The sequence below is a fragment of the Telopea speciosissima genome, chromosome 7 (genome assembly GCF_018873765.1).
Source record: "Telopea speciosissima isolate NSW1024214 ecotype Mountain lineage chromosome 7, Tspe_v1, whole genome shotgun sequence".
NCBI classification, from domain to species: Eukaryota; Viridiplantae; Streptophyta; class Magnoliopsida; order Proteales; family Proteaceae; genus Telopea; species Telopea speciosissima.
The window spans coordinates 18327719-18353685 of record NC_057922.1 but is presented as its reverse complement, the minus strand read 5'-3'; the positions used below and the strand labels follow the sequence as shown (position 1 = coordinate 18353685).

The window sequence follows — 25967 nt, the reverse complement described above, 5'->3', positions numbered from 1 at the left end:
TGGGCGCAAGGAACATATCGCACGTGCCCAGTTAGCGTTTCTTTTCCCCCCAAAACAAAAAATCTTCCATGACCAATGATAAGACTCTTGCTTCAGCCATATCCTATCAAGAACTCACAGTTAGTCTAACCGTCGATAATGGCGAATTTTAAGCATTGAGTTTTGTGCATTCCCTGTAAAGCCAAAATCCATACATATGGTATTATTGCAAATAAGAATGGATAACTAGCTAGCCTCACTTGATTGAACTAAAAAACTTCCATAACAGATAAGAATGGTAACAATCAGACCTGGTTAATTCCAGAATTTCAGATCTAGAAACAGAAGGCGCATGGGTTAGATCTGGTGAACAATCCATGTGGAAAAACTTTCAAAAATTGAGATTGAAAACCCACCAATCAATGTTATCAAAACGCAATGCAGACTTGGATGGCAATGGTTATGTACACAATAAGTACAAATCGGGGCCTACAAAGCTCCAGGCCTTGATGGGATGCCAACAAAATTCTTTCAATCTAACTGGGATATAATTGGGTCTGATGTCATTGTTGCTACTCTTAGGTTCTTTAATAATGGGTACATGCTCCATGACTTTAATAAAACTGTTGTCATTCTTATACCAAAACAGAAACATCCAAAAGTCATGAGTCATTTCTGTCCTATCAACCTTTGTTCTGTGTTTTATAAAATAAATGTCAAGTGCTTGGTTAATAGGATGAAACCTTTTCTGAATCTTATTCTTGGACCATACCAAAGTGCCTTTATCCCCTCTCGCTCGATTTCTGATAACATCTACATAGCCCACGAGATCCTACATTCCATGAAAACCAAGTCGGGTCGTCTAGGAAGCATGGCCATAAAGCTTGACCTTAGCAAAGCTTATGATAGGATAGAGTGGAGTTTTCTCGAGGCAATCCTCCTCAAATTTGGTTTTTCTAGGGTCTGGGTACATTGGATTATGCAATGTGTTACAATTGTTGAATTCCACTTGAGGGTCAATGGTTCTATTATTGGGCGTTTTTCTCCCAAAAGGGGTCTCCAGCAAGGCTGCCCCCTCAGCCCATATCTTTTTATCTTATGCCAAGAAGCTTTCACCCATCACTTCACTTTGGTTGCCAGTAACGATTCTCTCCCGGGCCTTCAAGCCAATAGAACTAGACCTAAGATCTCTCATTTGTTTCTTACTGATGACTGTCTTATCTTTGCAAAAGCAAATGTGGGTAGTTGTAACACAATCTTGGATATTCTTTGTCAATATTGTTCGGTTTTGGGCCAAGAGATAAACTTTAACAAGTCCTGCATTCTCTTTAGCCCCAATACCACTTCTCTCTTAAAAGATGAAATTTCTTCCCTTTCAGGGTTTACTTTAGTCAATGATCTTGGTAAGTACCTTGGTCTACCAACTTCTTTTGACCGTTCAAAACGTCTAGCTTTCCAGAATATTCTTCAACGAATTCGTACCAAGCTCTCTGGCTTGAAAGAAAACCTCCTCTCTGCAACTGGGAAGGAAGTACTTATTAAATCTGTATTGTCATTTATTCCGATGTTTGCTATGTCAATATTCCACCTCCCTTCCAACATTTGTCATGATCTTGATAAAATCTTAAAACGATTTTGGTGGAAGGATAATAAAGATAAAGACATCTATTAGATCAAATTGGGCAAACTCTGCTTGAGTAAGAAATCTGGGGGCATGGGCTTTAGGGACTTTTCTTGTTTCAATCAAACACTCTTAGCTAGACAATGTTGGCGACTTATACACCAGAGCGATGCTCTTTGGGTCCAAGTCTTTAAAAGTCGTTATTTTCCTAATTCCTCTTTCCTAGAGACTTCTGTTCCCTCTAGTTCTTCTTGGGCATAGAACAACCTGTTGAAAGGACGTCCCCTCCTCCTTAGTGGGATTCAAAAGAAGGTTGGCAATGGACAACATATTAATATTTACAATGATGCTTGGGTCCCTGGTATCCCTGTCGGTCGTATAGTATCCCCTCCCATTAGTAATAGCCCTACGGTGGTGGCTGACCTTATCAATCCGCTTTCCCATACGTGGGATATCTCTCTAGTTCGATCTTGCTTCTCCCAATTTGAGCCCACCAATATTCTTACCATTCCTCTTAGCCCTCGAGCTTAGAGTGGAGTTTGGTGGTGGGCTTTTGCTAAATCTACTTTGCTGCTTTTGACAACAAAATTGCAGGAGCCTTTGAGAGCCCATCCACTGTTAATCTGCTATGATCAAAAATATGGAATTTGGATATCTTACCCAAGCTTAAGATTTTCCTATAGCATTGTTGCACGGGTAGCTTGGCTGTCTATAGTGCTCTAGCTAATAGACACCTCTTGTCTATAGATACTTGCCCTATTTGTCACATAGAGTCTGAAACTATATTGCATTTGCTTGTACAGTATCCATTTGTGCCCTCTTGCTGGAGGGCATCCTCTTTATGCATTGATGTTTCGGATTTCTGTGGCTCTACGTTTCAGGACTAGATCTCCTTTCTCCTTAGTCGGTTCAGCAATTATACAGATAGTGGCGATTTTGTCATCATCTAGGTTTCGGTACTATGGGCTATTTGGAAAGCTCGCAGCCATTTAGTTTTTCGCAAGTGTGATCCTGATCTTAGGAACACTATATGTGCTGTGGACATTCTGGTGGCAGAAGGCAGACAAGCAGCCCATCATTCTGAGCAGCTTCGTACTGTTCTGCCTATGTTCTCCATGTTCCCCATTCCTTTATTGTTGGACTCCTACCATTTCTTATTCACAGACAATTTTTGGTCATCTTTGTCCCAAAGGGGTGGCCGTGGAGTGGTGATCTGGAATAGCTCTGGACGCTTTTTGATGGCACAGAGTACTGTTGGGTTTGGTATCCCCCCCTCTGCTATGGAGGCTGAGGCATTACGAGATAACCTTTTGTTGGGACTTCGCATGGGCTTGCAGTGTTTGGTCATTTTTTCTGATTGCCAGCCTCTTGTAGCAGCTTTACACTCTTCGCCTAGAATGGCTGATTGGGCTACTTTGGATATTCTAGCTGATATAGATTCTCTTGTTACTTTGTTTTCTTCAGTCTTTTTTCGTTGCATTCCTCGAATGTTCAATGCGGAGGCTCATTACCTTGCTACGCAAGCTTCAAGCTTATTTCTTTAAAATGTATGGTGGTTAGTCCCCCCCCTCCTATCCCTGTTGTACTCCCAGTGCCTTGCTGGATTACTTCGACTTTATAAATCTTGGTAGTGTTGTGTTCAAAAAAAGAAAAAAAAGGTTATAGACTACCAAATAAAAAATAACAAGTAATGGAAAAGGCCGATCCCATATTGACGTATTAGAATAGACTATAGACTAAGGGTAAAAAGGTTATAAAAGAAAAAAACAATTGCTAAAAGGGAAGCATTAGCTAGAAGAGAGGCAGGGAAGTAGCAATAAAGCAGAGCTCAATTAGGTAGAGCCGGTGGGAAGGGGCTACACTTCATTCTTTTTTACAAGGATGAATTCCTCTCGCTCATGCTTATGTTACTGTTACTGATGTAAGTGTTATATCGGACCACGAAGACCCAAGAGAAATCTGTTCGATCCAGATCATTATTGGATGGGTACCAACTACTGATTCCATAAATATAATTGTGTTTCCATTCATCATGGGCATCGATATTGTTGGATGCCCATGGGGAGGGGTCCTTTCGACCCCAAACAATAGTGGTGGGAGTTTGGGGTGGGCCAGGAGTCCCATCGCACGGTCATGTTACCAGTGATAAATAAAATATTTTCACTCTAGTGGTAAAGGAAAACTGTTTCTATTGTAATATAGGAAAAAACTTCCTTACGATGCCAATGTGCAATTTCTTTATCACGTTAATTATTTTATTATTTTTTAGGGGTCGCTTCACCACTCGCAATGAAGGCGAGCGCTTGGGATTAGGGTTAGTTTCTAATCGATACACCGGTTATGCACTTATAAGACTAGAGATTCATTAGAGTAGGGAGAGCTTCGTTGCCTCTCCCCTCCAACAGTCCCACCGATGAATCCGCTTTCTCGACAGTGGGAGTTGTATTGGTACTTGTTTTGAATATATGGGTTCTTTTTTTTTTTTTGGTAGGAAAAGGACTATTTATTAGAACGTGAAAAACACGTAGAAGCTTGAGATAACAACTCAACCAACCACGGAATGGAGTTTGGCCAGACTGTCGTACACGTACAAGACAAGGCCTTCCTAGCTAGGGAGTTTACTACATAGTTAACATCCCTAGGAATAAAAGAGAAAATACAATCCTTGAAATAAGTTGAGATATGTTTGATATCCGATATAATAGGTTGAATCGAGATGGGAGGGAGCCTGTTGTCACCATGGATGTAAAGTATCAGCTCTTTACAATTTGATTCAACAATAAGACATTCCACGCTTTCAGAGATTACTTCCAAAAGGCCAATGCACAACGCCGGGGCTTCGCCTTATAGAATTGAACAAAAGGTAATGACTTTCGATTTTGCTATGATGGATTGAGTATTATGGCTTCAGATAATCAATCCAGTACCACACAGCTTTTGATTTGAGTTCCACGAAGCATCACAATTTAGTTTGTGAAAAGGGAAGTTTGGCGATGACCATACCGCATTTAGAGCACTTTCTGGAATTTGTTGTTGCTGTCCTCCTTCTGAAACACCAATACTTTGTTGTGCTAGTTGCCGAGCATTGAGGAATTCCTATTGATGGGAACAAGCATATTGGATCACTTCGTTTGGGCTCCAAGTCTTCCTCCGATAAGGTAATTTCGAGCCAGCCATAACGATCAAAATATGTGACATAAAGGCTTGAGAATTCCTTCCAATCCTTTTTACTGAGCTGCAGATCCTTGGACCAACTTCCAATCCATTCTTGTACCTAGAAACTTGGTTGATTTGGGACTCGAAAGGATAATGAGCTTTCAAACCAGACAATTAGAGCAAAAGGAAAGTGTAGAAATATATGATCAATGGACTCCATTTTCTCTCCACGACCAGCACAATGAGGATCGATATTCATATTCCTCTTGATGAGCTCCTCCCCTATTGCCAGACTCGAAGAGCAAATATATGGGTTCCATGTTGATAATATGATAAATATATTTAGTATGTATATTATCCCTAGAGTTTCTTCCTTAAAAGTTACCCTTTTGTTTATAGCTCTATTGAGGTTCCTCTCAATGCAATTAACACATGTTTCAAAATTTGAAAAGTCAATCTAGTAAAGTAGATTATTTTTAGTCAGTCATTCCATCCTTAATTTAGAGCATTATCAATTGATGGGGTAATAGTATGTAAATCACCATCTGATAATGAAGCTAAACCTTCTACCAAAAAAAAAAAGAAGAAGATAATGAAGCTAGAAGCTAAACCAACTAGGTGTGATCCAAAATAGCATACTATTTGACCATTAGCAATGTTGAAGACAAAACCTTTGCTATCCAATCTCGAAATTGAAATAAGTTTATGTCTAATTGACAACATATAAACAACATTGTCCAACAGATAAAAACCAAAATATATCCACCATTCCACGGTCCTAAAAGTCTGTTAACCTTTTGGGATTGGTGTGTGGTTTGTGTGATTATACTTTTATAAAAAAAAAACCAAATCAATTACTCCTACATAATTTATTTGGGTTCGTTGGACCAGCTTGAATCAAACAAAATCAAGGTAAAAAAGGGCCAATCATTAGGTAACCTGGCCTGATCAAGGTCAATTAAGGTTGGGCTGGGCAAGGATGAACCTGGTAGGGTTGGGCTTGAGTTGAAGTGTTGAGCTGAGAGGACTCGGGTTTTAAAAAAACCGGCCTTAAAGATAATTGGAAAAAGGAGTAAGTAAATCATCATCCTCCCACCGGTCCATGCATAGCTCGACGACATTGCAGATTTCCATTCATACGGATAAACTTGAGAGAAAAAAAAAGGAAATTGAATAGGAGCAGGGTTGTGGGCCCCACCATTTCTCCAGGTGGTACCGAGGGAGGAGAATGGGGGAGAGAGAAACTAGTAGATGCTTCATTGCTTCTTGCACTCTCTCTCCCTCCCTCGATCTGTTGGTCTGTTGATCCCTTGGCTCTGCTTCTTCTGTAGATTAATTTCCATTCACACAGGTAAACTAACAAATGTCTTCCTCTTCTTTCAGTTCTGATATTTCATACTCTGTTATGGTGAGAAACCGATTTGTTGCTGGAATTTCTATCTGTTCTTCTTGTGTTAATCCATCGGTTTGCCAGTTTTGGTTGGGTCTCTAGGGCTGATTCATTGTTTGGGTGAATACCCAGTTAGGAGAAAGCTAAGAAATTTAATATTTTTCTATGATTACAATCTTCATAAGAGAGAAGCGAACTCCTGGGTGTTCCTGAAGGTTAGGGTGTGGTTATTTTTCTAAAAACTTTAGAAGGAAAAAACAGAAGAGGGTGTTGAGGAATGCTATTTTTTCCTCTTCCTACTTATCTAAGGTTCATGTTACAGTGGAAAATATAAGTAATTCGCTGTTCAGTATGGTCTTTTTGCTGCAACAGAATATTACCCGGTAAATCTAAGTTGTAATTTAAGCTATTTTAACACTTTCAGTAGTTTGATTAATATATCTTCCAAACGATGCCAAAGAAGTGTTGCTTGTTTTGTTGCTTTGATGGATTATTATTGAATATTGATAATTGCTTATTACAATCTTAGGCTCTCTGAATGCAAGAAAGAAGAAATGATTTGTCGCTTTTGTTCAATGAATTATCAGACTGTATAATATGTCTAAATGGATTTCACAGCAAACTATTTACTTTCTTATCTTGATGGAACATTGTTATTTCAGTGGAAGGTCTACAGAATCAGTGATGCCTAGGAGGAGGCAAGATGAGAATGTGGTGATTGCTTTTGTTGACACACCATGAACTTTGGGTTCATTAGTAATCGGCCTTAGTTTGGACTCCGATAAAGAGTGGGCTTGGGATCCAAACCCAAAGCTATAGATTCTATAATGGAACGACAAACTAAACATCGGGTTATTTTTTATATCAAATCATGGGGATGGTCCATCCTGTCCATAGTTCCTTGGGGCATCAATGCGAGGGGTAAGATGCAAATGCCACGTACAATGAACAGGGAATTGCAGAAACAAACCTGGGGCAGTGGAGTTGTAGAGTCTGGTGCTAATTCTCGCCTTGTTTTCAGACCATATGTTTCCAAGGTTCCTTGGCATAAAGGGGCAAGAGCTTTCCTTTCTCAGTTGTTCCCACGATATGGGCATTACTGTGGTCCCAATTGGTCAAGTGGGAAGGATAATGGATCTCTTCTCTAGGACAAATGCCCCATTGACTGGTTGGATTTTTGTTGCTATTGCCATGACATTGGTTATGACACCCATGATCAGTCTAAACTTCTGAAGGCAGACCTGGCATTCCTTGAGTGCTTGGAAAGACCCCATATGAGTATGAAAGGAGATGCTCATGTTGCTCATCTTTATAAGATAATGTCCATTACAGGTACTGGAATAACTTTAAAAATTGTTAATTGCCTTCAATGACTATAGTAAAGAGTTATGTATGCTACCTGCATCATTGTTCTCTCTCCCACCCTCCATTCCTGTGTGTTTGTATGTTTATGTGAGTATGAATCTGGATCATTCTTCCTCGTGAGTGTTTTGTGAGGGTTCGGTTTTTCGTTTTATGTTTGCTATTGTTGATATATATATATATATATATATTTTAAAATTTTGTTGTTAAGGGCTTGTTTTTACTTGCATTTCCAGGTCTTAAGAATATACTAATACCCTACAGAAAACACCTGGTGGGGCTACTACAGTCACAGCAACCATTGATTGCATTTGGATGGCTGGGCAATTTGATTGGGAAAAGATAGCACATTTGCTAAAATCTTGAAATCCTGGTGATCGTGACTTCTGCTGAATAGTGGAGAAGAGCATCTGCTGCTGTTAAACTTTAGGTCTCAAAAGACTATTGTATTGCATTCTTCCTTTTCTCATTTGGCCAGCCCAAGAGTAGCTTAAGATCATTGTCACCATTAGAGAAATGAGTGTTTTTACCTTTTTTTTATAGATTTTGTTGGATGCCCATAAGTAGCTGTAATCTTTTGACTTCTGGAGTTGTATTTGTTTATATGAAATAGAAAAGGAAATTGTTCTCCACATGAATTTTTGTTTTCTCCCTTTACAATGTTCATGGGTTTTCATATCATTCCACTTTCTTAGTGTCTGACCAGTCACAAGAAATATGTTTAGGGGTACATTAGGATAGTGTTTTAAATCTGTATGGATGGATTTATGGTACTCAAATTTAAATCCACCATTTGGGTAAAATATTGGAGGTGTCATATTTGAACTCTGGATAGTGCTTTTGAGACTGCAGTGAAAGAAATATCATGGCTCATCCTACAATACCAGATGGAGACACTCCTGCCACATTTTTCTCTCTCCTAAACTGTGCATGTATATCTTATCAATTAATCTAACATTGAAACAGGCAGGAGATACCAGAATTTTACTTGACATAGCTAATGTCAGATTTTCTACAAGAAAAAGTGGTTTTGGGGAGGAAGAGAGGGGGGGGGGGGGGAAGGGAAGTAAAACAAAGGCCTCAGCTTGACTTGAATGAAGAAGAAGAAAAAACATGAACGACACAAACAGTCAAGATACATAGCCCAAGAGAACCAAGCCATCTTCTATGACAATTCATTACCAAAATAGTGAGATAGTCTGGAAAAGACCTTGATTTTCATTTTTTTTGTTTTTTTAGGAGAGGAGGAGGGTTGAATGGTAAAACAAGATTCATCAAACTGACCTCAATTAGTCTGGATTTTCCTTTTTGGGGGAGGGGGGAAGGCTGAATGGTGAAACAAGATTCATGAAACTGACCTCAATTAGTATGGAAAAGACCTTGGCTTTCACATTTTCCCTTGGGGATCTCAATTAGTTTGGAAAAGACTTAGTCGAGTGCTGGTACTTTAAAGGCCTTGGCTTCGATGAACCAAGATTTAATTAAGTGACCAAAGTTCTTTTTGCCAAAATATTTAATGAGGGAAATTTATTGATGGTTTGGGAGAAAGACTCAAAAGCTTTTGGAAGAAGCTCGAGGCACTTGGCTGCAGAGAGGTCTTTACTCAAAATTAAACGGAATGAAAACCCACAAGGAACACACCAAAAATTAGGCCACTTTTAGATCTAATTGAGTTTTTGGGATATCTTGAAAGAGAGCCCGGATCAGCTCCACTTATGTGGAGAGTGAGAGTATATACTCTCCACAAATGGTGGTTGGCTGACACGTGGCCAAGGAAAAACCGGATACTTCCTCTTCGTCCAAACTGTTTTTTTTTCCCTTGTATCACAAGACAATGGGATTCACGGACCTTTATCCCCTCAGGTTCGCTGATCGGTACGGTTGTGTGGTTCCTCTCATAGGGGGGCTTAAATGACCATTCCACCCCCTAACTGAACACATTGCCCGGGTGGGGTCCACCCCCCTTTTATTAGAGGCACTAGGAAACTGTACCGGGCAGGGGAACCGCAGGTGATAAAAAATCTGGGATTCACATCATCTTCCTCAACTTAAGTCCGTTTCCTTTACCTGCAACCTGTAGGGTTTGAAAACCAAGAATCGGGGACAGAATCAGTCCTTGCTGATTTTGGATCCCAAGAACCCTAGAATTGCCATTTGATTTGCAAATCGAACGATTCAAGGGAATCTTAACGTGAGTATTTCGATCAAAATCGGCAAGAATTAGGAATGGTCTTGGTCGATTTTGATACAATCGGCTGATTCACCCATTCGATTCTCAATTTTTGAAACCTTGGAAACCTCCGCCCCACCCCCTTCACTATCAATGGAGAATAGGGTTACAACTGCTCGTCGTCACATAGGGGTGTCCAAAAACGGCCAGCCCAAGCTTGCCTTGAGCCTAGACAGGGCTAGGCCGGGTCTGGGGTTAACACGAATTGGGCAAGGTTTGCCATTTCCTTGGCCTTGGTCGGGCCGGGGCAGGCTTGGGTTGAAACCTCGGGCTGAGTCCAGGCCCTCCCTAGCCCAACCATATATATATTATATATTACAAGGCAGTCGATCTATTATTCAGGGTCAATCAAGGCCAATCAAGGCCGGGCCAGGCTTGGCTAAACCTTGGCAGGGTCTGGGCTGGGTTGAGGGTGTTTTGGGCCCTAGCAAGGTCGGGTTGGGCTTGGGCTAGGGTTTAGGGCAAGCCCGGCCCGTTGACACTCCTCTCCTAACACCTCTCTCAGATTGATTACAGAGAAAGAAACCTCGCTACTATATAGCAAAACCCTATATAGGTAATTTATCGAAATACCCACATAATAACTTTTCTTGGAGGTTGCTGCCTCTGAGCCCCTACATGGACTCACTAGTTCGTCACACCCCCAGTAACGAAGATTAACACACAAGGTGGGTTGAGGCCTACAACTTCTTAAAGGCCCTTCGAATTCAACCCACTAATGCAAGTGATGGAATACAAGACATGGTTCCCCCCAACAGGTAACCAAAGGGTCAAGAACTTAGTTCTAATATTTGTAAAACGAATTGTACATCTCTCTTAGTTGAAGGTTGTTAGAGTCAAGGCGGCTCCTGAGCCGTTAGGAGCAACCATTGCTTGTATAAGACTGCCTCGTTTTTCCTAAGTGACTGGGGAATAGGTTCACCCAAGCTTCCTTAGAGGGCTAGCCTCACTCAATTCAAGATCAAGACAACCATCTCCGCAATATGCAATAAAGACTATCAAATAAAGAAAGTTTGAAAATGTTTGACAACAACAAACTTAAATGAATGTAAAAACTAAAAAGAGGTACAAAATTGTAAGGGAAAAGTAACGCTAATCAGGTACACGCCCAGGCACTACACCAGTTAACAATCTTTCTCCCAAAATTTAAAGGTAAAACGTAAAAGGAACCAAACTCAAAAACAATTAATAAAAAAAGAACAATTAAAAAGCATAACACTAAAATAGGAAAAAAAAGGGAAAATTACATGATTAGCTATTTTTGGGTTTTCATTTACAAAACTGTCCACCCTATGTTTGAGTTAACAAAAATAGACAAAAACAAGTTTAGTTTTACAAAACTAGACAAAACAGTGACTCTCGTTCCTTCCTCGGCAGTTCCCCTCTGATAAAATCTTTTTTTTTTTCCCTCTGTTACTTGGAGTAGCAGAGAATGGCAATGGCTGGGACAAGGGTAGGGCTGCAGGGAACAAAGGATGCCTGGGCGAGAAGACAATGGCAGGGGTAAAAATGTCTAAAAAAGTAAGTGTGGAGGGAGAGGCACTATTTTGTCCAGTTTTGTAAACCTTAACTTGTTTTTGTCTATTTTTGTTAACTCAAACATAGGGTGGATAGTTTTGTAAATGAAAACCCAAAAGTAGCTAATCATGTAATTTTCCCAAAAAAAAATCTATTATTTAAGATAAGAGAAATTAAAATTTTACATGGTCAGCAGTAAGCATACGTCCACATCCACAGGATGAGATAAGGAAATCCACGAGAGATGGCAAACAAGTATTGAGATTACAAAACAAACCCCCCTAACCAAAAACCCTAAAACAAATCCATGTCTCTTTTTACATCTCTTAACCCTATAAACCCATCTCTCTCATCTACCCCAAATAGAAGCTAAAAGAGCCTTACATGGTCCTTCCTAGAAACCCTTGAGAAGCCAGCCAGTTCTTGAGAAGCCTTACTGGCCTAGCCAAATAAAGCTACTCAGCCCATTTTACATGGTCCTTCCTAAAAACCCTTGAGAAGCCTTTACTGGCCTAGTCAAATAAAGCTACTCAACTCATTTAAGGATCAAACCCGAATATCTTGACCGACCATGGTATACACCAAATGTGAAACATAATCCCAACACTCTCCAATAATCCATGGTTGCATTGTACCAAGTTGGAGTTATCATCATAAATTTATACCTATCTAGTGGCTACCATTCTTGGGTCAGATCTGATCCATAACAGACCTGGCCCATGTTTAAGGGGGAAAATGAAGAATTAAAAAGAAAAAAATATTTTCTTCTTTTGGGGGTCAACTGATCACTCGTGGAAGAGATGTTGTATTACGTGAGGGAGGAGCTAGAGAGCAAGTGTAATCGCCCACCAACCAAAGAATTAATAAGACTGGTTCACAAAAAACCCACAAGATCCAAAAGTTTGTGGGAAAGAATTGGCCGTAAGATTACAAATTAAATTTGGCTTCAATTTAGACTTTTAAAAAGAATGGGGAAGAAAGAAAGAAAGAAAGAAAGAATGTATTTGAAAGTGCCAAGGCACAAGACTAGACCCATAAATTAATTCCAAGCTAGATAGAGCTGAATGGCCTTGACTTCTATGACCCCAATCAAGAGATTCCAAAAATAGATTGCTAGCATGGCCCAGTTTGGGAGGGCTTGCCTGCCATGAGGACTTCATTAAAACCTATGGGTCAACAGTCCAAATTGGATACCAAGGTATGAAATGTATTTGCCACGTGTTGAATTTCAGATAGAAATTCAATACACTCTCATATACAGCCATATATTCTTATATATGTCTCTACCCCACAACTGTATAGTCCCGTGTACCCATATACTTTCTTGGCGGTAGTCATAGATTTAATTTTTGTCCCATGAAATGTGATTAGAGTATCTTGGAGTCTACCTCTCCACAAAATTTTAGTCTTATCCGAACTCCCATATGATAATTATTTAAGGGCGCATATTTACAATACTAAATGTATTTGTAAAATACATATACTCACTCTAAAATAACAATACATCTATGCTGTTAAAATGCTCAAATAAAAAACTTGTAATGATTAATTTAAGCTCCAATATAATCCTCCCTTAAATCATTATAAGAAACATATTTAAAATCCAAATGCACTACTATATATATCTAATTGGTAATTAGGGACCACCCATCCTATACAGTGCTTTGTATGTATTATACAGAGAATATGTTCAAAGAATCACAGAGCATAATTACGACTGATAGGAAAGCACCTGGAAGATTTGCCTGACCAATTGTCAGTCTTGAGTGACCATCAAACTTACAATCAATATTATATTTTAAAGTTACACGGCAAGAACTTTGAATTTATTTTCATAGCTTTCATTTCTTAGTAGAGGGTGCAAGAAATTAGAAACACTTGAAATTTGAATTTTTCTGCAACTGTGGAATCAAAAGTTTGATTACTCATGGTGGGTCCCTTTCCACATCTACTATTTAAGAAAGTTTCAGAAGTAGTGCCATTACTATTAGTGATCAGAGCATACAATTAAACCAAACAGTATCAAAAAATTTCCATGGCATCCTCCATTGTTTTATGGTCCATCTTAGTATCTTTCACAGTTACTATTAACCCTCCATTTATAGTGTTAGCATCTGAATCATCATCACCAGAAGCCAAAGCTCTACTCAACTGGAAAGCCATCAGCATACAGAGTGGATCTCATTTTCCTAAATCCTGGAATGCAACTGATCATGCTAGTCCATGTATGTGGGATGGAATAGTTTGCAACTCAGCTAGAAGGGTAACTGAGATAAATCTATCCAATTATGCCTTAAATGCCGAGCTCGACAATTTGAATTTCTCGTCTCTTTCGTGCTTAGTTCTAATCAATCTTAGTCACAGTGGATTATTTGGAACCATTCCAAACACAATTGGTATGCTCTCCAACCTCACCTATCTTTACCTTTCTCATAATTCTCTTTATGGTGAACTGCTTTCTTCACTAGCTTCTCTTACTAGATTAGCTGAGCTTGATATTTCTAGTAATAATATAAGTGGTCAACTTCATGAGTCTCTGTTCACCAACTGGACCAAACTCTCTTCTCTTAATCTTGATTACAATCTGCTCAAAGGGGAGATCCCTCCTGCTATAGGTAAGTTGAACAAACTTATCATTCTCTCCCTCTATGACAATAGTTTCAATGGCTCAATACCTCAAGAAATAGGAAACTTGAAGAATCTCAATCGGTTGTGTCTTGGCCTAAACAGGCTCTCTGGTTCAATACCTTCAAGAATAGGGAATATGAAAAATCTGATTTTGTTGGACTTAGCCTACAACATGCTCACTGGTTCGATACCTGAAGAAATGGGGAATATGGAAAGTTTGAATCTGTTGGATCTGAGTTCCAACAACCTCACTGGTTCAATACTTGAAGGAGTGGAGAACATGAAAAACTTGAGTGAACTGGATTTAAGTGACAACATGCTTACTGGTCCAATACCTTCAGGAATAGATAATATGAAAAATCTGAAACAGCTGGATCTAAGCACCAACATGCTAACTGGTCCAATACCTGCAGGAATGGTGAATCTTAAGAATCTCGACGAATTGGACCTAAGCAATAACATGCTTACTGGTTCAATACCTGTAGAAATGGGGAAACTTAAGAATCTCCATCAATTGAAACTAAGCAGTAACATGCTTACTGGTTCAATACCTATGGGAATTGGAGATTTGAAACAACTGGTACTACTTAATCTGAGTCACAACAAACTAAATGGTTCTATACCTACACGTATTGGGGGACTTAATTTTCATTACTTGGATATGGATTTGTCCTACAATGATTTAGAGGGTCCTGTTCCTAATAAGATGGCCTCAGAAGTTCCAATAGGGGCACTCAGTAATAACAAGGGTTTATGCAGTAACTACAGTAATTATCAGGGTCTCCCACCCTGTGAAATTACCAAATCTGGAGAGAAAAAGCATAAACTCAAGATCTCCATCATTATATCTCTTTGTAGCATCATACTTGTTGCAATTGTGATTGTTGCTATCCATTTCCAATTGAGGAGGCAAAGGCAAAAGTTGAGAAATTTCAAAACTGAAACAAGAGAAGAGAAAACTGGAGATCTATTTTCGGTATGGAATTATGATGGAGTGATTGCATACAATGACATCATTGAAGCAACAGAAGATTTTGATATCAGATATTGTATTGGTACTGGAGGTTGTGGGAGTGTTTATGTAGCAAAACTGCCTGCAGGGCAAGTCGTAGCAGTAAAGAAACTTCACTGCAGCCGGGAAACAGAAAAGAGAGCCTATGAGAAGAGCTTCACTAATGAGATATATGTATTAACAAGAATACGACATCGAAACATTGTGAAACTTTATGGGTTTTGCTGTCATCCAAGGTGTAATTTTTTAGTTTACGAATACATTGAGAGGGGAAGCTTAGCTTATATACTTGGAAATGAAGTAGAAGCTGTGGAATTAGATTGGAGTAAGCGTTTAAATGTCATCAACGGGGTCGCTCAAGCTTTGTCTTACTTGCATCATGACTGCTCACCACCATTAATTCATCGGGACATATCAAGCAATAATGTCTTGTTGGATTCAGAACTTGAGCCTCGTGTCTCGGACTTCGGAACAGCTAGATTGCTAAATCCAGATTCATCCAATCGAACTATAATTGCAGGCACATATGGGTATATTGCACCAGGTTAGTTACATTTTATTTTCTCTCTCTTATTTTTTTCTTTATAATTCTAAGAACAGCTGACATTGATTTTAGGAAAAGAAAAGAAGATTACTTTGGAACATGAACCATATGGATGACAAGATGTACACAACAAAGTGTGGTACTCCTAAGTTTCCATCAAATTTTTGAAGATCACACAAGGGCATCTACATTCAGAGACCCCGAGGGATGAGATTATTTCAGTCTATCTTGCTAATAAATTGAATACCATTAAGACTAGCTCTCTGGAGTCTGAATACATGAACATAAGATTGTCTTTTTGGATGAAAAAGCTAATTTATAGAACAAAAGACAGATTATTTAACGTCTTTTGCTGGAAAATAGTGTGTTTACTCAAAGGTCATCTTTGAATCTGACTGTTCTCATAAACTGAAATGACGAAGCTGAATTTGTTTTTCTTTGCAGAGCTTGCTTATACTATGGTTGTGACAGAAAAATGTGATGTTTATAGCTTTGGTGTGTTGGCATTAGAGACAATTATGGGAAGGCATCCGGGTGAATTCATCTCTTCATTGTCATTTCCAATTGCACAAGATACACCACCACTAATGGATGTAATAGACCCACGTCTTTCGTCTCCTGCTGATCAGATTGCACTGGATTTGGCTTCCTCAATGATGCTTGCACTTGCATGCTTACATCCCAATCCACAATCTCGTCCAACTATGCAGTGTGTGTCTCAGGAACTACTTAGTTTCAGGAAACAATTTTCAGAACCCTTTCACAAGATTCAGTGTGGCAATAAAAAAGCTTCAAAATACAGTTGGAACTATGAAATATGATGCAAGTCAATCTTGTTTTCCATATTACACTGTACTTAAAGCATTTGGGTTTTACTCTGTTTCCTAAACTGAATCAGCATGTGCATGTTCTTCCCCGTTTATTTTGTTCAATAATTTAAGTATGCGAACTTTATAAGGAAGATCCAGATCATCTTTTGACTGCAAATCTTATTTGCTTCATATACGAAAATGTTAAATTTGTCAAAACCAACACCATCGTAGCTTTTTACAGAAAAAGGGGAAGGGGAAGGGGAACGGGAAGGGGAGGGGTGGGGGGGGGGGGGGGGGAGACCTCAACATATCAGGTTATCCTCTACACAAATCCCAGTCTTTCCACTTTAAGCAAGTGGATTGACACAGTTCTAGAGACTCAACTCAACACAGCTAAATGTGGGCAGCTACAGCGATCCTTACCCTCGAATCAGCTATATTCAAACCATACTTGTTACAAGGCCTAAGCTATGCATAACTTTTCTCACTACTTCCCTTAGAGTCGTTTTACGTGTACCCCTAACTCTTTTAGCTCCTTCAATCTAAAACAAATCACTCCGCATTGGAGCATTTAAAGGTCTCTGTTGTACATGGTCATGCCACCTCAAACGACTTTCTCACAACTTATCATGTATCAGAGTTACTCCCAAATCACTTTTAAATTGTTCATTCTTGATTTTATCTTTTCTAGTTTCACCACACATTCATCTCAGCTACACTAAATTTAGCTATATGATGTTTTTTAATTACCCAACATTCCGCATCACACATCATAGTCGGTCGTATGAATATCCTATAAAATTTTCTTTTAAATTTTAAAGAAATACATCGATCACACAACATTCTGAATGCGCCTCTCCATTTCATCCATTTTATTTTAATTTTAAGTAACATCATCCTCTATTTCTCCTTCTTTATTTATCATTGAACCCAAATACCTAAAATAATCACTTTGCAGAATCTTCCTCTCATCAATTTTCACTACCTCATTATCTGCCTTATTATAACTAAAGTTATACATTGTAACTCAATTTTTGTTCCAGTGACATGGACCTTTTATTGCATAGTGATAGGAGTCCTTTATCTCTCAAGTTCTAGAGAGCACTGAAATAAACAATACAAATAAGGATTGACAGAGTCTGTGACATCCTTTTTCCCTACATGCCAATGATAATGGATGTGCTTGAAGTTTGCATATGATTCTGCTTCTTTGGCTGTTGTCGTTGTTCCTTTATTCCATAGAATGATGTAGAAAGATATCTGGGTATCTCCATTAATTGTATAAATGAGAGAACTCCCAAATCTCATCCTTGTTGTCTTGATTGAAACTCCAATTTCTGATAGAGTTGTAATAATTTGGGGGAAGAGTCATATGTTAAGCATTCATCATTTGATCCATCAAGATTGGAATTTAAATTAAAATCCCTAGTACAATGATATACCAATTTAAGGATTCTATCAGGGTTTGGAATTGTATTTCGGAAAACTTTCGAGACAGATGTCTTGGTACCAATTGCCATTCATGAAAGTAACCACTCATGCAAACTATGAGATTTTTCTGTGGAGATCTGTACTCAAGGTTCAGGTATGACGGTAAGACTAAGCTTATGCATGATGGATTCACCTCTTACGTGACCCTTTTCTGCCAAATGCATATGTAATTTGAGTTCCACAAAACTAAAATCTTGCAAAGCGCCAACTTGTCTTTCATTTTTCTTATACCTTTTATTCTTCTATGTAAGCTGACATTTTAGTCCCTGCACTTTTCTTTACATAATATCAACAATAAATACTATGGGAAGAAGAATGCTGCCCGGTCAAATGGCCCCTGCATCAGCCAGGCATAGGGACGCACATGGGCATCAACGAGGGATGGAATTTTCATTTTATAGTGGGGCAGGGCAATCATTTTAGGGGGGCTGTGTCCGAATGTAGGAGTGACAACCAAGCAGCAGCGTTCTTTTTCCCAATAAATAAATAAAATTCTGTTCAAAATATAACAAATGATGGGGGAGGGGGCAAAATGGCAAATCAATGATACCCCTCCCTGTACGCTAGAGGTGTGATAGCTTCCTGGGAAAGGTAGGCAGGGGAGGTGGTTCCATAGACCTGACTGGTTATCAATTATCATAGTGATCCCTCCCCCATTAGTAGCCCAGGTTTCAACATAAGATGTACAAGGGTATTTCAGTAACAAGCCAACTAGCACCATAAAGGCAAAAACAATCAAAAGGAATATTGCCCAAAAACTGTTGTTGTCAAGGAACAACCAAGTGCGTGCTGTTCAGATAAAGCTATGTTTTACTAATTATTACATTTATTGTCAAAGAACATTAAGCATCTTGGAGAGGACCTCTTTCAATGTTGTTGCACTCGAACCAACTCTTATCACAAAGTTGTTAAATGAAACTCTCCCTGAAATGTATGAACTCTACCATAAATACAGGTCAAGTACATTACCCCCCTCCACACGCAACACACAAACAATTCAGCATCAGTATGAGGAATTTCTATTGAAAGGTAATGGATATGGAGCTTAAATTATATAAACAGTAACAAGTATTTACAAGAAGCCAGGATGGTCTCCATTATTGTCACAACCAGCAACCGTTGGCTATGAAAAGAAACTGTCACTACCCAAACTTTACAGTTGGAATGGTGTGGCAGCATTATTTTACAACTGCCAGGTCATACTGGAAGTATGAACCATTTGAGGAAAATTTGCATCTCCAACCCCTCCATTAACAAACCTTTCGTTCCATTTCTACAATTAGGTACATGTGATCACATAAAGTAATCTGATTCTCAACAGTCATGTATCAGGAATTGCCAAAATTGAATTCAACCCCTTTGCCGTCATCAGGATTAACAGACTAAGCAGGAAGTAGTGACTACTGGAAACTCTTGGCGTCAATTCACATAATTGTCCTAAGCAGATTGCAATGTCACCTGTCCAGCTGCTGTTTGCTCAAACTCTGCGCAGGCCTCTGGTGTGTCTTCTTCACTAGGTGGAACAAGCTGCCAGAAGAGAGGCAAATATCTTTCCCAATCCTTCAGAATGGCAGAGCCTTTGTTGCTCCCAGTTTTTTCCTTGAGAAACATAATGAACATTAATGTCAACACGACGACAGTCAAATGAAACAAAGTCAATGCATGCCAACCTATAAAATCATAAATAGACTTACAACATGGGCTTCTATGAGGTTCTTGAGCTGCAACTGCCCTGCAGGGGCAGTTAGTCTCTGAATTTTTACAATCTCCTTATTTACCTGTACGCATTTTTACGATAGGGAAAAAAAAGAAAAAAGAAATACAGCTCAAATAATAAGCAAATGCAGAAAAACAGAAAGCAGAAACACACCAAGAGGCTAGAAGAAAGTTAAGAAATAAAAGGACTGTATATCTCTTGCCCATGGAAGTTGCTTTTGATTCCCTCTATTGTGTTTCCATGTTTGCTGTCCATGATAAAGTGAGACAGGCACGTAATACTAGAACTAGAAAGGCCAGAAATAGTCTCAGTGAGGGAGTTCATGGTGTTCACTAGGACAATATGACAAGCAACAAACCTCAATGGTAAATCTAAGAAAGAGACAGTATCAAATATCCTCTGATCCAGAAGTTTTATAAATGATTATACACACATACCTTGGGGATGAGGGTATCATCCTCATCAAGAATGTATGCCAAACCACCCGTCATTCCAGCAGCTACATTTCTTCCCACTCTGTCAAAAGAAAACATAGTTATGGTGCTACACATCTAGTGTATGCTGTCTAATTTGGTCGACTATGATGAAAGAATGTGAAGAACTACTCACTTTCCTAGTACAACCACACAACCTCCAGTCATGTACTCGCAACAATGGTCTCCAGTTCCCTCTACCACTGCTTGAGCAAGAGAGTTCCTCACAGCAAAACGTTCCCCAGCTTTTCCTCTGACAAAAACTTGACCACCTGTTGCCCCATAGAGACAGGTGTTCCCCACTATAGTTGCATCCTCTGGGCAGAACCCAGTATTATCAACAGGAGTTACGACCAACTCACCTCCAGCCATACCCTTAGAAAACATTACTTGGTAGTGTTAAAGAGGTTATAAAAATGATTTGGAAAGGACTACACAGAAAAGATTCCATCAATACCTTTCCAACATAGTCGTTAGCCTCCCCAACTAGTAGAATGTTCATCCCAGGAGTCAAGAAACATCCAAATGATTGTCCAGCACTTCCCATAAATCTGGAGACATGCCATAAACAGTAAGTATTCCCCTTCACTTAATTCAGCTTGCAATTCAATCACAGGATAAAGATAAATTATATCCTCGGAAACTTGTACAGTTGGAAACCCATACTTACGTTATGTTGAGCTGCCCTGCAAAACCTGTGTCCCCATGCTTCTTTGCAACCACACCAGCTATACGGCCACAAACAGCACGGTCCACATTGTAGATTTTTATGGTTTTGTTGACCACTTTTTCATACTCAATTGCATCACATATCTGTATGAGAATTGTGTCAAAGAGAGCATCCCATACTTAAGATTCAACAAATAAAGCGTCATAAAAGCACATATAATTCCGAGGAGTCTCAGCAATTCTACTGACAGCTTTGTTGATAGTAAAACGATTAAGACTAAACTTTCCAATTTGAGAATAATTCAAACAAAACAAGATGTAGTATGATATAATCACCCAGTCTTTGTAAATTTTGTTTTAGTGGCCATTTCGATCCGGGTGACAAAAATGAAATTTGCAACTATATCAGCCATTTTGTTCAGATATATTGGTCAAACTTTATGTTGATTTTATGAAAATATAATTCAGCAGATGTATGTATAATATAGTTTTTATGAAGGCAGGCATGAATAAATCAAACAATAGGACAGTGCAATAAAAAATCCCGAGTCACCTTATTGGTTCTCTCCAAGCCATTACGATTGATGATGAGATTTTGGCTGCGGTCCTCTCTCCCACAAGGCTAATAGAGCACCCAGCACTGATGGCTTCAGTATGGGCTTCTTCTCTTCTTGCTGGGGTATCATTAGAGTTGATCTCATCAAAGCCATTAAAAGCTACTTCTTTGACTCTAGCCCAGATTAAAAGGGTCAATCACACCTTTCTTTGTCTCATACCTAAGAAAGAAAGAGCTTCCTTGATGTCTGACTATAGACCCATTTCTCTGTGCAACCTCCTGTACAAGTTCATCGCCAAAGTCCTTGCCAGTCGTCTTCAGCTGGTTGTTGATTTTATGGTTAGTGCCAATCAATTTGCTTTCATTGCTGGTAGAAGTATTGCAGATAACATACTCCTTTGTAATGAGATTGTTAGAGGTTTCGACAGGAAATCCCATTCTCCTCCCGCCCTAATGAAGATTGACTCCACAGCCTTTGAATCCCACAAGTGGGACTTCATCTCCAAAGTCTTGCTCAAGATGTCCTTCCCCCTGTTTTCGTCTACTGGATTCATTCCTGTATCTCCTCCCCTTGTTTCTTTGTGTTGGTCAATGGTAGCCCAGCCGGATATTTTGCCTCCTCTGGGGGTATTAGCCAAGGCTGCCCCTCTTCCCCTTGACTCTTTGGCCCTTGAAGTCCTTTCTAGAAGCATCCAATCCAGCACGGACCAACACCCCATCTCCCCCATCCCCAAATGTAAGGCCCTAAGATGATCTCATGATTTTCTCAAAATCTGACCTCCATTGAGTCCATTATGTCTTCCTTGCACCTCTTTGAAGCTTTGTTGGGCCCCCAAATCAATTTCCTTAAATCCACCTTTTCTTAGCAGGGGTCCCTGATGAAAGCAAAGCCCATCTTCTTGAGTTGACTGGTTTCTCTCTTGGTCGCCTCTCAGTTTAGTATCTAGGGCTGCCCATGATAACTGCTAAATTGACCGGCCACCATTGCACCCCGATGTTGGATCTTATTTGCAAGAGGCTCCAATTTTTGAAAGGCAAGATCCTATCTTATGCGGGTAATCTGGAATTAATCAGATCAGTGCTCCAATCATCTTAAAATTATTGGTCCGGTGTGTTTGGGTTGCCTCATTCTGCCATCAAGGCAATGGAATCTCTCATGTGTTTTTATTTGGAAAGGGGCTGAATCAGTAAGATTTCTTCATCCAACTAGATGGGCTACTTTTCGTCTCCCTAAGAATGAGGGGGGTCTTGGCTTGCGAAGGATCAAAGAGGCAAATACTGTTGGCAACCTCAAGCTGATTTGGAAAATACTGGCTAAAAAAGACAGTATCTGGGTTGATTGGATCTACTCTACTCCTCTTTGGAAGGACTATCTTTGGATGGTTGCCCCCTCCTCGGGTGCCTCTTGGATTTGGCACAAGATCCGGAAAGTTAGGCCTATTGCACTTGGGGCTATCTCCTCCAAGACTGATGATGGTATTTCTACTTCGCTCTGGCTCGACAATTGGCATCCAATGGGTGGTCCTCTCCTCAGTTGTGGGTGCAAGAGTTATCTACTTCCCAGGCATTTGCAGGGAGTCCTCAAATGCTACCATCATCTCCAATGGTTATTGCCCCCTGCTCTCCTCCCCTCATTGATAGATATCGGGAATGCCATGCCTTCTCTTCCATTTGGTTCAAGAGGTAGGGCCGTAGGGGTGATAGTGTTGTTTGGCTCCCATCAGCTACAAGGCCTCTTTAGCTCCTCCTTAGCCTGGGAATTCGTTAGATTTAGAGATCCTTTGTCTCCTAGGTGAAAGATTGTTTGGTTCAAAAGCCATATCCCCCACCTCAGCTTCACTATTTGGCATGCCTTATCCAACTCCCTCCCTACGCAAGCCTTCCTCATCCAGCCAGATTCAAGTTTCTCCCTCTTGCTGCTCATGCTGAAATGGCACTGAAGATGCTGATCACCTACTCTTCTCTTGGCCCTTCTCCTATAATGTCTGGAAGAGAGCCCTGAGTAAATGTTGGCCAAGCAATAAAAGAATCTTTCCCCTTGTAAGAGAATGGATTCGGGTGGACATTACCTTTGCACGCAAATCTATCTGTGATATCACCAGAAAACTTGCCTTTGGTGCTACCATTGACCACATTTGGATGGAACATAATCTTCGCAGATGGACCATCAACTCCCGATCATTTTATAAGATTTGGAGTTCCATCTACTTCGATGCAAGGTACTAAAACTCGGAACTTGGTACCAACTCGACCCTTGGAAAAACCGAGTCGAGTCGAGATCTCGCCGAGTTGGTGCATTTTTTTTTTTCTGACTCGAAGCCTCAACTCGGTGGGTTTTAGACCTAGTTTGGGTCTGAAACTTGGTATTCAGCCTAGTTTAGACCATTTAAACACAACGGCACTATCAGATTTTGCAAAAACAAAGTCCAAATATGAGTTTCACTTCGGACCATAGGTTGGTAGGAGACGACGTACTAAAATACCCTACTCTACACATAGTTTAGTAATAGAAAACAATCAACACATTCAATTAATGTAAAACAACTTAAATAAGCATTAGAAATGTTAAAGTGTACAATACATCAATCTTTAAACAAATGTTACATAAAATGTGATATGTTAATGTATTCAGTCCCAACCATATCCACATAGAATTCCCATGTTATAGTGTTGTTGTAGTTTTGCACATAGTTTGCCACAACACTCATATAAGTATTGTCATCAACATATTCCAAGTCCCCTTGAAGATTTATAGTTGAATCTTCCAAATGTGCAGCTGAATCACCTCTCCCGCAAGTTACAAGTTCAAATCCATAGCCAAAATGACTCAAGTTCAAGTCACAGCCTTCAAATGGAGAAGAAAAGAGGCTCTGGACAAAACTCGATCGAAATCTGTCGAGTCTCGTCGAGTTAGGTGAACTTTAAAGTGTTAGATGGGTCGAGATCTGGGTCAACCCGAGATCCGAGATCTCAACCTGAGATCTCGCCGGGAAAGTGTAAATTCTAATATCGTATAAGTACTCGACTTGGTTTCTCAAAAAACCGAGATCTCGCAAGTTCTCGAACCATGCTTTGATGTTAGTTCTAAGGTTTCCCTGCTCCCTCATCTAAATGTAAGGGATTCCCCAAGGAACATACTCAATGTTGTCTCCTGGGGTCTGCCCCTCTCTATTTTGCAGCCCCTCCGCCTTGAAGGGTGGATGTATCTTAGTTTGGCTTGTTTGCTTGGGTTCTTTTTCTTCCCCCCCCCCCCCCGCTCTTAAGGGGCCCGCTTGTTCCTTTTCTTCTTTGGTAATGAATTCTTTAATCACCCCAAAAATAAAACGGGAGGTGCATTAAACAAGGGGCTCGTCACATGCTTCTTTTTCAATCAAAACAGAAGACTGAAGACTAGAGGCATGAATATCTGTTATAGTAGAAAAGTATGGTGGATGACGAAAGCCCAACATTTAAGGAGGTTAAGTAGTAAAATTAACTCACACCATCTTATTTATATGATTGATATCACAACAAGTGTGTGTTGGGTTTCCTCCTCATGAAAGTCAGCGAGGCAGGATCCATGTGTTATCCTTTTCATCGATTGCGACTATAAAGAGAGAGAGAGAGAGAGAGAGAGAGAGAGAGAACCATTGTTTGTAGTGGAATAAGATAATATAAAAATCAACAATGACTGTACCACAACCCATATGTGATTTGTTTCCACTTCAACAAAGGTAGCTGAAGAGAGATGTAGTGACGAAGCCATGGAGTCGCATACACAGTTATGTGTGCCATACGCGGCACGATTCAGATATCTTTCTCTTCCTAGTTTCTCTATATAAACGAAGAGGGAGGGAATGACAGTATATGGAGAGTGCAATATCCTCTTGTCATGGTGCTGCGAGTGTGCGCAAAGAGAACCATAGAGAGGGTACTCTGTGAGAGAGATGTAGAGTTGTGAGAGGTCAAAGGAACATAGAGAGTGCTCTGTGGCACTCGGTAGTGACATGATGGTGTTCTCTCTGTCAAGAGAAGGAAAAATAATGTAATCCTAGCTGGGGATAAAGCCAACTAGAACCAGAACCAGGATTTACTAGGGTTTAATGGATTGGCTAGGGTGGAATTAGATAAATAGTGAAGTTAGGGTTAGGGTTTGAGAAGGAGATTAATGTAGGGATCTAGGGTTTATAATGAGTACTATGGCTAGGGGCTTGGATCGAGTTTCCCAAACAGTGAGGGGGAGATTCGGTCCAAGTTTGGGCTGCTTCTAATGGTGGAATCAGGCTGGGCAGGTTTTAGGTTATGGAAGTGATGTTTGGAGATGGAGGGATATTAGGGTTTGGCTTAGAGGGTTAGGAATAGAAGGGTTTGGGGATGGAGATTTACTTACTGGTTATTGGATGGATCCTTGAACTGGTAGCAAATCTGGATAACTAAGCCATGAACCTTCAAACAATCAGTAGTAGCAAACTTGAACAAATCTGAATGCACACGAATGAGAGAGACAGTGAACTCGTGAAGGCTATCTCAGCCTCACCTTCATAGCCTATCTCAAGACAATGGAATGCAACAAAGCAAATTTCTTATTCATTAAATCGTGGGGGGCTCAATGGAGCTCTTACATTATATAGCCTTCAAGGCTGGACATGAAATATAAATCCTAACTAGGACTAGGACTCAAAATAGGAATAGGAATGCCAACTAGGACTAGGACTCAAAACTAGGACTTCTAATTCAGATTTGAACTAGGAATCCTAATTAGAATTACAACTTAATAAAGAATGAAACATAATAAAAACAAATAAAACAAATACTAATCTAAATCCCCAC

The 25967-nt window shown here is 39.8% G+C and overlaps 3 protein-coding genes and 1 pseudogene across 3 annotated transcripts in view; 3 read left to right on the top strand and 1 right to left on the bottom strand.

Annotated features, from left to right (window-relative positions):
- Positions 1 to 6051: 6051 nt before the first annotated feature.
- On the top strand, positions 6052 to 8142 carry LOC122669126 (annotated as a pseudogene).
- A 5149-nt stretch (positions 8143 to 13291) lies between these two features.
- LOC122668315 (probable leucine-rich repeat receptor-like protein kinase At1g35710) lies at positions 13292 to 14587 on the top strand (the record flags this gene model as incomplete). Its single annotated transcript, XM_043864901.1, has 1 exon — positions 13292 to 14587. A coding segment is annotated over exon 1 (1296 nt), but the record flags the coding sequence as incomplete, so codon positions are not given.
- LOC122669125 (MDIS1-interacting receptor like kinase 2-like) lies at positions 14582 to 15489 on the top strand. Its single transcript, XM_043865805.1, has one exon. It carries the CDS (start codon positions 14591 to 14593, stop codon positions 15443 to 15445), a length of 855 nt encoding a protein of 284 aa, XP_043721740.1. The 5' UTR covers positions 14582 to 14590; the 3' UTR covers positions 15446 to 15489.
- A 3257-nt stretch (positions 15490 to 18746) lies between these two features.
- LOC122668165 (ferredoxin-dependent glutamate synthase, chloroplastic) overlaps positions 18747 to 25967 on the bottom strand; it is an 82870-nt gene continuing 75649 nt past the window's right edge. Inside the window, exons 28-33 of the mRNA XM_043864760.1 lie at positions 20604 to 20746; positions 20391 to 20484; positions 20070 to 20308; positions 19898 to 19976; positions 19438 to 19521; positions 18747 to 19342 (exon numbers count right to left, since the gene is read on the bottom strand). Coding sequence (XP_043720695.1) covers positions 19181 to 19342; positions 19438 to 19521; positions 19898 to 19976; positions 20070 to 20308; positions 20391 to 20484; positions 20604 to 20746 — 801 coding nt within the window. The 3' untranslated portion in view covers positions 18747 to 19180. The remainder of the gene's footprint in view (positions 19343 to 19437; positions 19522 to 19897; positions 19977 to 20069; positions 20309 to 20390; positions 20485 to 20603; positions 20747 to 25967) is intronic.

What these genes read in the sequence shown, in the direction of transcription:
- LOC122669125 (XM_043865805.1), top strand. Translation starts at nt 14,591, where the DNA reads ATGGCCTCAGAAGTTCCAATAGGGGCACTCAGTAATAACAAGGGTTTA.